This window comes from Pipra filicauda, unplaced genomic scaffold (assembly GCF_003945595.2).
Source record: "Pipra filicauda isolate LSUMZ 115617 unplaced genomic scaffold, ASM394559v2 scaffold548_size709544_pilon, whole genome shotgun sequence".
NCBI lineage: Eukaryota > Metazoa > Chordata > Aves > Passeriformes > Pipridae > Pipra > Pipra filicauda.
In genome coordinates this window covers 165,931-178,239 of record NW_024104696.1, presented here as the reverse complement: position 1 = coordinate 178,239, position 12,309 = coordinate 165,931, and the positions used below count along the sequence as shown (strand labels likewise).

The 12,309-nt window shown below is 70.1% G+C and overlaps 2 protein-coding genes across 2 annotated transcripts; one reads left to right on the top strand and one right to left on the bottom strand.

The window, feature by feature from the left end:
- Positions 1-534: 534 nt before the first annotated feature.
- ATP5F1D (ATP synthase F1 subunit delta) lies at positions 535-3,726 on the bottom strand. Its single transcript, XM_027715843.2, has 5 exons — positions 3,308-3,726; positions 2,442-2,595; positions 1,976-2,064; positions 1,428-1,555; positions 535-657 (listed from the first exon to the last, which is right to left on the bottom strand). The coding sequence occupies exons 1-4, from the start codon at positions 3,536-3,538 to the stop codon at positions 1,433-1,435; spliced, it is 597 nt and encodes a 198-aa protein (XP_027571644.2). The 5' UTR covers positions 3,539-3,726; the 3' UTR covers positions 535-657; positions 1,428-1,432.
- A 2,650-nt stretch (positions 3,727-6,376) lies between these two features.
- On the top strand, positions 6,377-11,860 carry LOC113985219 (CACN subunit beta associated regulatory protein). The gene is made up of 9 exons (XM_027715841.2): positions 6,377-6,521; positions 7,121-7,266; positions 7,363-7,424; positions 7,668-7,833; positions 7,911-8,085; positions 8,289-8,441; positions 8,781-8,988; positions 9,101-9,284; positions 9,548-11,860. Exons 1-9 carry the CDS (start codon positions 6,474-6,476, stop codon positions 10,725-10,727), a joined length of 2,322 nt encoding a protein of 773 aa, XP_027571642.2. The 5' UTR covers positions 6,377-6,473; the 3' UTR covers positions 10,728-11,860.
- The last annotated feature ends 449 nt before the right edge of the window (positions 11,861-12,309 follow it).

Here is a 12,309-nt window from a genome sequence, read left to right as displayed (position 1 = left end):
AGTCACAGCCGCCCCCAGCAGGAAAGATTCCCACCACGCACGGCATCCGCTTCCCTCTGCACCGAGTCTCTGGGGGCAGGGGGAGCTCTCCCTGCTCCGTGTGCCAGCAGCAGCAGGGGATGGGGCAGAGCCCGGCAGCTGCTGCCCAGCTGTGAGCAGCACCGTGCTGGAACAGTCCGGCCAATGGGGATTCCTGCGGAGCCGGGAGGCCGAGGCAGAGCCAGTGGCGGGGCAGGGAACCAGGACAGGACAGCTCTGGAACAGACCTGTACTCCTGTGCTGCCTTAATCCTGCTGTCCAGGTGATTACTGGAGGTGGAGGTGGCTGGAGCACCGGGAGGGGGTTATAAACCTGCCCGATGAGCCTCGTGCGGGAAGATCTGCCCCGGGAATGCCCGGCTGATCCCCAGGGCAGCGCCAGAGACACCTTCCCTGGGTGCATCTGCCCCCCAGCCCCCAGCCTGGGGCAAGAGCCGGGAGCTGATCCCAGCTCCACTGCAGTCGCTGTGCGGGAAGAAGGTGACGTGCCACGAGAGGGGGTTGCATTTCCTTTTAATTGATGAGAACGGTTTCTCCACCTCCATTCGCCCCACTCCATCTGTGCAGCTGGGGAGCAGGACAGGGACAGGCTGGGAGTTCTGCACCCACGGTGGGATTCCTGCAATGCACAAAGCAGGGTTGGGTTACGGAGGGGGGGGCTTGGCTGGCCGTGGATCCTGACCCCAGGGCTTGGCCCTGCTCCAGCTGCTCAACTGCTGAGAGTAAACACGAGCCAGAGTCTCCCCGGGACCAAAGAGCACCCGGAGCAGAGCTGAGATAGTGGGAGCCGGTGCCCTGCTGTGCTCGGGGCTCACGGAGGCTCTCAGTGACTCACCCCCAGCACAGCATACACTGCCACAGTCCCCGACTGCCAGCACGTGGGAATGGGGGGGATGAGGCACAGTCTGAGCAGGGCAGAGGGAAAAGGGGCCATGAGGTAAGAGCTTGGCTTCACCTCCCCCGAGACTGAAGCTGTTTGTCTTAGTGGGAGTGTCCGTGACAGAGGCCACGCAGGGCAGAGGCCACTGCCCAGGCACCCCTGCCTGCCCCCGAGCTGCCCGTGAGCACTGCCAGTCCTGGGGGGACCTGGGGCACCAGTGAAGCCCTGGCAGTGACAGCAGCTCCCAGCCTGTCCTGGCATTAGGGCTGAACCGGGCACAGCCCGGCCTGGCCCTGGGCCCTGTTGCCATCTGGTGGCCCTGCCTCAGCTCTGGGCTGAGGACCCCCATAGGCCCTCCCAGAGCTGAGGCCTGACCCCAGCAAGGGACAGTTGCAGAGTCACTGCTCCCCAGAAGCCAGGGCACCACCCCTCGCCCACCCCAGCAGCCCCACAGGACTTGTCCCCAGAAGCAGGTCTGGACACTCAGCCAGGCCCCAGGTGACCCTCACCTGAATCACTCCAGAGCCTTCACCAGGGCTTCGTTGGCTTCTACCTTAATCTGAGCTTCTGCTTTAGCAGCTTCATCGGACGCTGCAGCCACTTCTGACACGGCCTTCTCCAGGTTGGATTTCGCAGTCTGAACAGAGGGGCACAAGGAATGTGTCACTGGGAGACCACCACAGGAGAGGGGACAATTCTACAGCCCCAGAGTCACCCCCTCACTCCCACTGCAGTTGTTGACCCCACAGACGCTGACCTGGGACCCTGTGGAGCAGCCAACACAGCTGTGCTGGCCCCAGACACCTTATCAGCAGGGAAAAGCTCTTTCTGGAGCCCAAGAGGGGATGGGGACAAGGTCAGTGTCTGTCTGACGGGCAAGAATAGCCTGGGGAAGGTGGATGACTGCACAGTTCCCACTCCCCGGAGCCCTGAGGCTTTGATCCAGGTGATGGGGGTGCAGCTCCTGGTCTGGGCAGGGGAAGCTCCTGAGCCAACCAGAGTAGAGAAGCAGGGGGCAAAGCCCCCCGGGGAGCCCCCCCGGGCTCGGGGTACTCACGGCCAGGTCCAGCATGTCCATGGTCACCGCCTCCTCTGCCAGCACCTGCACCGTGGAGTCGGCGTTGACGGTGACGGAGCCGCTGCTCACTGCGAGGCACAGAGGGCAGGGTCAGCCAGGGCTGCCAGAGGGGCTCACCCCCGGCACCTCCACCATCCCTTCCCCAAAACAAATCCTTGGCACCCTCCTGTCACGCTCCCAACATTCAGGGCCTCAGTTCCCACCCCAAGGGAAGCCGGAGCAAGGCATGTTCCCAGAGAGCCTGAGCAGAACCAAGGCCCAACCCCAGCCCACAGAGCTCCAGCTCCCAGGGCAGCTTCCAGCAGCCCCTGGCAGGGCTGGGAAAGCAGAAATCCCTGGAAGTGCAGCAGGGCACACGTGGCTGGGCAGAGCCTCCCTTGTGAAAGCACTGAGAACACCATCCCCACACACACCTTTCCTCCCCAGCTCCTCCTGCCTCGCTCACCAAAGTACTTGGTGGCCGTCCCGTCCTCGGCGTAGACTGTGACCACGCCTGGCCGGAGCACCTGCAGCGTGGGGACGTGGGATGCCAGGATGCCAAAGGAGCCAGTCAGCGTGGGCACGTCCACCTGCTTCACGTTGGCACCGTTGTAGAACACCTGGACGGGGAGGACACAGGAAAACAGTCATCGGGAATGGGGGGATGGAGAGTGGCAGGGAAGAGCCCAAGGATGCAGTGGGCAGCTGGCTCCATCCAGAGGGAGCATCCCAGCTCCATCCCAGGGGAACAGCCCGGCTCCTGACAGGTTCAGCACGCCCAGGTGTGCCCAGGACAGGCTACACCTGCACAGCAGGGAGCAGGGCCGGGTTCCAGAGGAGGGGTCCTGGCACGGGGAGCGGGGATGCGTTCCCAGCTCCCGGGGCACACGCAGACACGGAGTCGGGAGTGGGCGAGAGGCGCCGGCACAGCCGGGAGCAGCCTGGGAAGCGCGTGGGGAGCCCTGAACCGGTGTCCCCGCTGCGGCCCACGCGGCCCGGCTGTCCCCGTCCCTGTGCCCGCGCCCTGCCCCGGGGACACGGCGGGGGCGGCCCGGCCGCGTCCCGCTCCGGGAGGAGCAGGAGCAGGAGCGGCCCCGGGCGGGCCCCGGGAGCGCCGCGGCGGGGACGGCCCGAGGTCAGGGCCAAGGTCAGCCCGGGGACAGCCCGGCCGGGCCGCGGGGGCCGCAGCGCCCCAGGCCCCGCTCTCGCCCCGGCCCCGGGCACCGACGGCCCCACGGGGGCGGCGGCACCGGCCGCGTCCCGCCCGCCCCGAGCCCGCCGCGGGCACCGGGCGGGGCGGCGGCGGGGACACGGGGGCCGGGCCGGCCGTACCTGCGTGGGCGAGGCGAAGGTGAAGGCCATTGCGGCGGGGCCCGCGGCGGGCTCGGCGTAGCCGCGGGCGGGCGGCGGCAGCAGCGCGGGGCGGGCGAGGCGGAGCAGGCGGCGGGCGCGGAACATCGCGGCCATGGCGGCGGCGGCGGCGGCGGCGCGGGGCAGGCCGGGACGGCGCCGGACCACAGCTCCCGGCGTGCCCCGCGCGCCGCCCGGCGCAGAAGGCGTCATCCGGCACCGCGGGGCCTCATGGGAGTTGTAGTCCCAGCCCCGCCGGGTGTCGCGGTGCTGGGGGGTCCGGCCCCGCTCCGCCCCCGCACCGAGGGGCCGCCGCACCCCCGGGCCCGGCCCGGCCGCGAGGGCTCTGGGGCGGGGATGGAGACAGGGAGGTGGGAGAGGGATGCAGGCAGGGACGTGGGACAGGTAGAGGTACAGGCAGGTCTTGGGCAGGCAGGGGGGCAGGCAGCGTTGGTACAGGCAGGGTACAGGCAGGGGTACAGGCGGGGTGGTACAGGCAGGGATGCAGGCTGAGGTGCAGACAGGCGTACAGGCAGGAGTGCGGGCAGGGCTGGGACCGGCAGGGGGTCACGCAGGGGTGCAGGCTGGGCTGGTACAGGCAGGGCTGGTGTAGGTAGGAGTACAGGCAGAGGTGGTACAGGCTGGGGTATGGACAGGGCTATAGGGCAGGCAGGAGTACAGGCAGGCAGGGGTACAGGCGGGACAGGTGGAGGCAGGGGTGCAGGCAGGGCTGTGGGGCAGGCAGGGGTACAGACAGGGGTACAGGCAGGGGTACAGGCAGGGCTGGGGCAGCCCCTGTCCCCACGTGACGCCCGCGCCGCGCGGGGGCGGCTCCGGTTCATTCATAAATCCCGGGGCCGCCCCGCCGCACCGAGCGCAGCGGCGGCGATGGAGCCCCGATCTCGGTTGTAGGTGAGTGTCTGGCTCCGCCGCCTCGCGACAGCCCCTATCGCGACACACGGAGCCAGCCCGGCCGAGGGGAGACTATCACGCCCCACCGCGCCTGGAGGTCCCCGGCGCTCCTGCCTCGCTGTCACCAGCCCTGTCACCAGCCCTGCCTGCATCCCTGTCTCCATCCCGCATCCCTGCCCCACATCCCTGCCTGCATCCCGCATCCCTGCCTCCGTCCCTGCTCCACATCCCTGCCTCCTTCCCTGCTCCACATCCCTGCCTGCATCCCTGCCTGCATCCCATTCCGCATCCCTATTTGCATCCCGCATCCCTGCCTGCATCCCCGTCACCGGGCTGGGGCGGGGGGATGCACCCAGGGGGGACAGAGCGGGTCCCCCCCGCCCGCAGCCTAGCCCCGGCCCAACCGGGCCCCGTGGGTCGCACACACGCGTGGGGCACAGCCCCGACACGCCCCCCGCACCCCCTCCCACGTGCGTGGGCGCGGCAGCACCGGGGTCCCCCGGCCCCGAGCCCCCGCCCTGGGCACCACCGGCGGCCCCGGGTCCCGCCCCGTGTCCCCCCGCGGGGGGACAGCCCCGGGACCGGCCCCCTCCTCCAGACAATGGCCGTCCTGTTCCTGCCGGGTCGCCATGGAGACGGGATTCCTCCATGATGGGGAACAGGAGGGACATTCTTCCAGCTCCCCCCGGCCCCCCGCGCCCCCCGCCTCGGGCCTGAGGGTGCCCGACAGGGATCCCTCCCGCCGGGCCCCCATCCCGCGTGGAGCCGCAGCCTCTCGCCCGGGGTCCCCCCTGCCAGGCCCGGGGTCCCCCCACACCCTCGGCATACTGGGGTCGGTGGAGGGACCCCCACCTTATCGTGTCCGGGGCGCCACGGGGTGGGTCCCCTCACCCCGTGCTGCATCACACCAGCTCGGAGATGCCTGAGATGCACCGAGAGCCGGTGTGGGCGGGGGGGTCTCTGCCCCGGGAGATATCCCGCTAAGACCCCGATGTCCTGTGCCAGGGCTGGCCCCAGCCGTCACCATCCCTCGCTGCCAGCTGCGACGCGGCCACCGCTGTGCTGTCCCCACGAGTGACAGTCCCCACCCCTTCACGGGCTCCATTCACATTTTTCACTGACCTAATTCTGAGCGGTTTCCAAGCGCCCACCTCTGCCTGCTCCGGGGGTCCCCAACACCGGCATCACCCACCCCTGCCCATTCTGGGGGTCCCCGACAGCAGCATCGCCCCCCCAGCTCAGTCTCAGCCCCTCCAGCAGCCCGGGGATGCACGGAGGGGACACACGGAGGGGACACACGGACCCGCAGCAGGAGCTGGAGCTCGGCAGCCCCCGGGAAGGGCCCCCCCGAACACGGGGGAGGGTGACGAGGTCCCCGCAGGATGCCCAAAGGCCGCGGGGCCGATGCCGCGGAGGGGTGTGGGACCCCTGCCCCGGTGGCTCTCGCTGCTCGGGAGCTCGGCCCGTCCCCCCCGGCCCCTCGGTGTCCCCCCCGCGCGGACCGCCCGGTGACGGAGCCGCTCTCGGGATGACTCACGAACGTCACCCGTCGCTCTCCGGCGACACCCACGCCACGAGCTGTGGGGCGGCCACCTGCCCCCCGTCCCTGCCGCTGCCCCCAGCGCGGCTCGCTCCGGGCTCCCGCGGGCGGGGGTCTCCCGGCAGCGCCGACCCCTCCGGCAGCGGGGCTGGGGCCGCGTTTGGCCCCTCGGCTCCCCGGGGACGTCGGTGCGGTGTCACCCCGGAACCGGGGCAGGGACAGCCCCCCCGGGCCGGCCACCGGCACCAGCCACCGTTTGGGGTCTCCGGCCCCAACCGGGCGTGGGGACCGCGGCCGCTCTCCGGGGGCCGTGCCCACGCGAGTCCGGGGGTGGGCGCGGGGTAGCTGTGGCCTGCGGGGGCGAGGGGCTCCCCGGAGAAGAGCAGCGGTCCTGTCCCCTCCTCCTCATCCCTCCATCCCTGCTTCTCTCCTGACCACACCCTCCATCCCTTCTTCATCCTCCCCCTGAGCACACCCTCCCTTCATCCCTTCATCGCGGTCCCTCCCTCCATCCCTCCCTCCATCTCTCCATCCCGGTCCCTCCCTCCCGGTCCCTCCCGGCAGCTCCGCACCGCGGTGCCGGGCAGGGGCCGGGGCAGGAGCCGCCGCCGCCGCCCCCGGCCCGGCCCCGCCACCCCGGCCGGTGCCTCCCTCTCTCTCCCCCCGCACCAGGACACGCTCAGGCCGGGACGGACCATGAGCGATGACCCAACACCCTGGGACAACGCGACCGAGAGCGCCACGGTGAGTCCTGCCTGTCCCTGCCTGCCCTTGCAGCCCCTGCCTGCCCCTGCCCACGCCGCCGGCCTCGGGGTCCCGCGGGAGGGGGGATGCGCGTTAGGAGCTGTGGGGTTCTCGTGCCTGCCATGGGGCTGGGGGCTGTGTCCGGGTGGGGACGGCAGCAGCCCCACTGTCACCCCCTGCTCTGCCAGTCCTGGGGGTGGGTGACACCTCTCTGTGCCCTGCACCCCCCCGGGATGCTCTGGGTGCTGGGGGGTCTGGAGGCTGCTGCCGGATCAGCGCCTTTCCCCCGGCTGAGGGCTGGGAGCCCTGAGCGCCGTGGTGGGGCAGGACTGGGGGTCCCATCCCCATCCCCATCCCAGTCCCTGTCCCCGTCCCCACTCCCGCTCGGCGCGGGGGCCGCGGGCGGCTCAGCCCCCCCGGCTGCCGTTGCCTTGGTGCAGGCAGGGCCCGGGGGCGGCGCGGGGGGGGCTCAGCGGCTCTGGGGAGCGGCGCTGGCGTCAGCACGGCGGGGGCAGGTTTGGGCTGGGCCGGGGGCAGGTTTGGGCTGGGCCGGGGTCCCCCGGCGCGTCCCCGCAGCTCAGCCCCTCGGCCCCGGGCAGGCGGTGCCCGGCGAGGTGTCCCCCCAGGATGGGTACGTGCTGCTCCTCGCCCTGCTCTCCATCTTCATCGGGGGCACCCTGGTCCTGCTCTCGGGCATCCTGATCATCTGCCGGCGCTGCTGCGAGGCCGACCGCCGGCACTCCAGGTGGGCACGGGGGACGCCGCTGTCCCCGAGGGTTGTGGCACTGCGAGAGGGGCAGGAGGGCTGGCATGGGCACCCCTGACCCTCCTCCCTCCGCAGAGCCAGCGATGACCCTGAGAAAACCAACACCACTTACCTGGATGACTCGCAGCCAGCGCAGGGTGAGTGCCCACGGTGACCTGCCAGCCCCCCCAGCAGCCCCCCCAGCTCCTTGGGAGTGGGGGTAAGGCAGCCCTTGGGCCCTCCATCATCCATTCCTTGCTGTGAGTGGGACTGGCAGCCGGGAGCAGGGAATTCTAGGCTGGCATCGAGGCCACGAGTGCAGCAAGTTTGTCACGCCCCAGCTGGGGAAGCTGGGGTGCCCCACAGTGGGGGGAGCTGGTGGCTGACCCCCTTCCCCACAGATATCACTGTCAAAGTGGAGGACCCCGAGTGCCTGTCGTCCTCCAGCTACCGGGATGCGGAGAGCGAGCGGTTCCTGTCCTCCAGCTCCTCCACCGCCCGCCGCGTCTCCTTCAACGAGGCCGCGCTCTTTGACCAGGGCAAGAAGACCCAGGAGAAGGGGAGGAGGTGAAGCTCAGGACTGGGGGGCCCTGGGGGACCCTGGGCTGGCCGGGGCTGCCCCTCCTGACCCGGCTGTCCCGCAGGTACACGCTGACGGAGGGGGACTTCCACCACCTGAAGAACGCCCGCCTGACCCACCTGCACCTCCCGCCACCCGCCCTCAAGATTGTCACCATCCACGAGTGCGAGTCCAGCGAGAACAGCCTGGCCATGACCCCCCGCCTGCCCCCGCCCAAGCCCGGCCTTGCCATCTTCCAGGTGAGCCCCCGGTGCCCTGGGCACTGCTGGGACATGGGGGGCCAGGGGTCTGGGCATCCTGCAGCACACCAGGGAGGCACCACTGGACTCGGGGTGGGAGTCTCGGGGCATTGCTGGAAGTGGAGACGGGGGGTCCTGGGATGCAGGGGCTCCTCCTGGTCCCCACCATCGTGCAGACCCCCTGAGCAGGCTCTGCCTTGCAGCGCCCCACAGGGGCCCTGCCCCAGCCGGTGCTCCCCAGCCATGCCGTGGGCCCCAGCTCTGCCCTGCCCGGGGACACCTACAACTCCACCGTGGACACCAGCTTCACCGAGGCCAGCCCGGCTGCCTCCTCCGACTCCGGGGAGGGCCCCTCGGTGAGTGCTGGGGTGGGGGGCTGGGACCGGGCAGGGGAAGGGGCTCCCCAGCCTTGGCAGCCTGTGCAGCCCCAATGGTTCTTTCCTGCTCCCTCCCTGCTCCCCCAGATCCCGGCCCTGCCCCCCACTCTGTGCCAGGGCTCTGGGGAGAGATGTGGGCATCCAACTAGAAACAGGCTCTGCCCCCCCCACCCCATCCCTGCCCCGGGGGACGTTTGTGCATCTGCTGCAGCCCAACTCAGCAGAGCGGACAAAGGAGCTGAGCGGGATACGGGGGGCCGGGGGGGCCGTGAGTGGGGCCGAGCGGGCACTCACGGCCCCTCCACCCCCCCCCCCAAGTTTGCAGCAGCCCCCAGGAGCGGGAAGGCAGCTGGGGTGGGCAGTGCCAGCCCCGGGGAGCCCCCTCCGACCCCCCCCCAGGGCCCCGTCCTGCAGTTCTTCACCCGCCTGCGCCGCCACGCCAGCCTGGACGGGGCCAGCCCCTACTTCAGGATCAAGAAGTGGAAGCTGGAGAGCACCCAGCGGGCATCCAGCCTGGACACCAGAGGTGGGGGCAAGGGGGGCCCTGCAGGGCCGTGTGGGGTGGGTGGGCACATGTGGGCAGGGGGCTCGTGGTGCCAGACGGGGCTGTCCCCCCAGCCCTGCCCTGTGTCCCCCAGGGTCCCCCAAGCGCCGGCAGTTCCAGCGGCAGCGGGCGGCCAGCGAGAGCATGGACCAGGAGGACCGGGACCCCCACCAGACCGACATCATCCAGTACATCGCCCACACCGACGACGTGGCCTTCCACCCCGCGGGGGGCCCCTTCCTGCCCTCCCCCGCCAGCCCCCCACCCTCTCTCGGCAGGTATTTTTCAGTAGATAAGAGGGGATGGGGACGGGTGAGCCGGGCACCGGGAAGGCATCGTGGGACCCCGTGCTGCCCTGGGCGTGGGGGGCTCCCACCTTTGTGAGGCTTTGATGGGGCAACCGGGTCTAGGGGGAGCTGGTGATGGGGAGGATGGGGTGGGGCACGGGCGGGGTGGTGGGGACAGCATGGGGTGGCACCACGGCATCGCTGCCGGGTGGGACTGTCCTGTCCCTGCCGTGACACGGGGGTGGTGCCCACAGGCTAGAGCCGGGCGAGGGGGGCGCGGGCAGCCCCGGCGAGGCCGGCGGCCCCGAGCAGCCCAGCGCCTACCACGACATCTGGAGCCTGCGCGCCTCGCTGGAGCTGTACGCGGCCTCCGAGCGCAGCAACGACCAGGACTCCGTGCGCAGCGACGGCGGGGACAGCATCTCCTCTGCCGGCGGCGTGGCCCCCTGCCCCTCCTCCTCCCTGGACGAGGCCGAAGGGCCCGAGGAGAAGTTCTGGGGTCGGTCCAAGACGGAGGAGTCGGAGCCCGGCACCCGCAAGCTGCTGCAGATGGACAGCGGCTACGCCTCCATTGAGGCGCCGAGCCGGGGGGGCGAGGAGGGGCCCCCCAAGGACCAGACGGCCTCCGAGAAGCGCATTTGCTTCACCAGCGCCGGGCGGAAAGGAACCATCTTCGAGAGCTTCGAGGGCCGGGAGCCGGAGGAGGAGGAGGAGGAGGAAGAAGAGGAGGAGGAAGAGGGGGGGAGCACGGCCCTGGGCGCAGCGGGCGGGGGACACCTCCGTCCCCACAGCCCCCTGGCCTGGTCGCCGTACGGGCAGATGTTCCCGGGGCGGGAGGCGCTGCCCCGGCGGGATTACAGCATCGACGAGAAGACGGACGCGCTGTTCAACGCCTTCGTGCGCCACGACCCCCAGTTCGACGAGTCGCCGCTGCGGGGGAAGCACCGCTCCCGCACCCACCTGCGCAAGCAGTGGCAGCACGCGAAGCAGTTCAGCGACCCCGGCGTGCGGTACCCGGCGCTGGAGCGGCACCGGACGCCCCTGCGCCGCGGCGACAGCGCCAACTACCCCCTGGACGCCCGGTTCCACAGCCCCCTGCCCCGCATCGTCAGCGCCGGCGACGAGGAGGCGGCCGAGGCGGCCGATGGGGTCCCTCCTGCCCCGGCACTGCCCGACCCGGAGATCCAAGTGATTGTGGAGGAGCCCGGCGAGGCGGCCCCCGAGCCCAAGGCTGGCTCCGAGCCCCCTGAGGACGACGACTGCCCCGGCCCCGGGAGGTGCCTGGGGCTTGGCTCTGGCTCGGAGCTGATGGACAAGATCACCGGTGGCCTGGAGGAGCGGCTCTATGGGCACCTGAGGAGAGCGGGAGAGACCCCCGAGCCCGTGGTGGCCGTGGCGGCCAGTGATGCCCCCCCCGACCACAGCCCGGTCTAGGCCCACCCCGAGGGGGAGAGACCCTGGCACGGGGGGACTTGGTCCCCACTAGAGTTCGGGGCTCCATCCCCTCCTGCTGCCGGCGTGGGGACCAGCCCGGTGCCCGGTGCCCTGTGGGAAGGGTGTCCCGGCCTGGGAAGGCCAGGAGGGCATGTGGGGTCCCCTGGCTGTACCCCCCACCACGGGGGTCCGGTAGCGTGGGGTGGCCAAGCCCTCTGGCTCCCGGGAGCGAGGTGCCAGGAGAGGGCCCGGGCTGGGAGTGCCCCGGGGGTCGGGGCGCAGAGAAGGAGCCGAGCGTCGGTCGGGGGTCAGTGCCGGGGGACTTTGCTGACCCCCCACCCCACTGAGCCCCCGGCAGAGCCCCGAGCCAGCTCCGCTCTCCCCTCTCTCCGTGGTTTTACAAGCAATAAGCCTCTCCTCCAGCCGGGAACGTCCTGCCAGGAAGGGGCCGGAGCTGGGTGTTCCCCACCGGGGGATGCTGCGGTGCCACCCTGGCAGGGGGGGTAGTTTGGGGAGGGGGGAGTCACCTCCTCAATCTCACAGTCCCCAGTTCTGCAGGGAGCCTGGGATCTAAACTGGAAGTGGAGGGTCTGGGGCGGGGGGCTGCTCGGGGGGCCACGGGGGAGCCGGGGGTCCTGCAGTGGCAGCCTGGGCTGGGCAGGACCGGCCCTGGGGGCCCCATAAATGCCCCCTGGAGGGGTGGGGGCTGCTCAGGTGGGGGTACAGGGTGAGAGCAGAGCATGGGGTCCCCAGTGCACGCTGTGGGTGACCCCCAGTGTCTCCCACCCCCCGGGGGCTCAGCGGGGGCTCGAGGTGCCCGGAGGATATTTATTGATTTTTACAGAGGTGGCTGCTGCTCCGGGGTGGGGTTTGCTTTTACTGGGTTTTTATTTGTGTTTCAAAGGATGGGGGGAAAAAAAAAGAGAACAAATCCTCACCCCAGCCCAGCTCCAGCTGTGGCACCTGGGACTCGGCAGCAGGGGAGGGGACAGGCAGGGGCCCCCAGACCCCATTGCATGTGAGTAGAGGCCGGGTCCCCCCTTCCCTCTGCGCAGGCTCTGCCCAAAGCCCTCCCTCCATCAACCCCGCGTTTTTAAGTCTATAAACAAAGGAGAAAAAACAAAACCAACCGACTGTGACATCTCTGAGCTTGTTTCTTACCTTCTGCTTCCTGGGACGGTGCCCACAGGGTGGGGGGAGTCGGGGCAGGGGGGCTCCAGGCCTGGCATCACCCCACGAGAGCAGAGTCTGCCTGGGGGGGCTGTGCCCTCCCAAAACGAAAAGGAAGCAGAGGGGCTGGTTGTGGCCCCCACCCCGCCTGCTGCAGGAGGAAGGACATGAAACCCACCTGCTGTTTTCACTTTATTTTTCTTTAAAAAAAAAAAAAGAAAAAAAAAAGAGAGAGAGAAAAGAAAGGAGCCAAGTGGCTGCCAGTGCCCCGATCCCTTCTGAGCCCTGAGCCCTTCCAAGCCCTGAGCCCTTCCCAGACCTTGATCCCTTCCAAGCCCTGAGCCCTTCCCAGGCCCTGTTCCCTTCCGAGCCCCCGTGCAGCATGCAGGTGTAACAGAGTTCTGCTTTGTCT

What these genes read in the sequence shown, in the direction of transcription:
- ATP5F1D (XM_027715843.2), bottom strand. Translation starts at nt 3,538, where the DNA reads ATGACGCCTTCTGCGCCGGGCGGCGCGCGGGGCACGCCGGGAGCTGTG. An exon ending in CCTTCGCCTCGCCCACGCAG is followed by an intron (nt 2,596 to 3,307) that starts GTACGGCCGGCC and finishes CTCCCCGTCCAG; the next exon opens with GTGTTCTACAACGGTGCCAA. An exon ending in TGGACATGCTGGACCTGGCC is followed by an intron (nt 1,556 to 1,975) that starts GTGAGTACCCCG and finishes CCCTCTGTTCAG; the next exon opens with ACTGCGAAATCCAACCTGGA.
- LOC113985219 (XM_027715841.2), top strand. Translation starts at nt 6,474, where the DNA reads ATGAGCGATGACCCAACACCCTGGGACAACGCGACCGAGAGCGCCACG. An exon ending in CCGGCCTTGCCATCTTCCAG is followed by an intron (nt 8,086 to 8,288) that starts GTGAGCCCCCGG and finishes TCTGCCTTGCAG; the next exon opens with CGCCCCACAGGGGCCCTGCC. An exon ending in ATCCAGCCTGGACACCAGAG is followed by an intron (nt 8,989 to 9,100) that starts GTGGGGGCAAGG and finishes TGTGTCCCCCAG; the next exon opens with GGTCCCCCAAGCGCCGGCAG.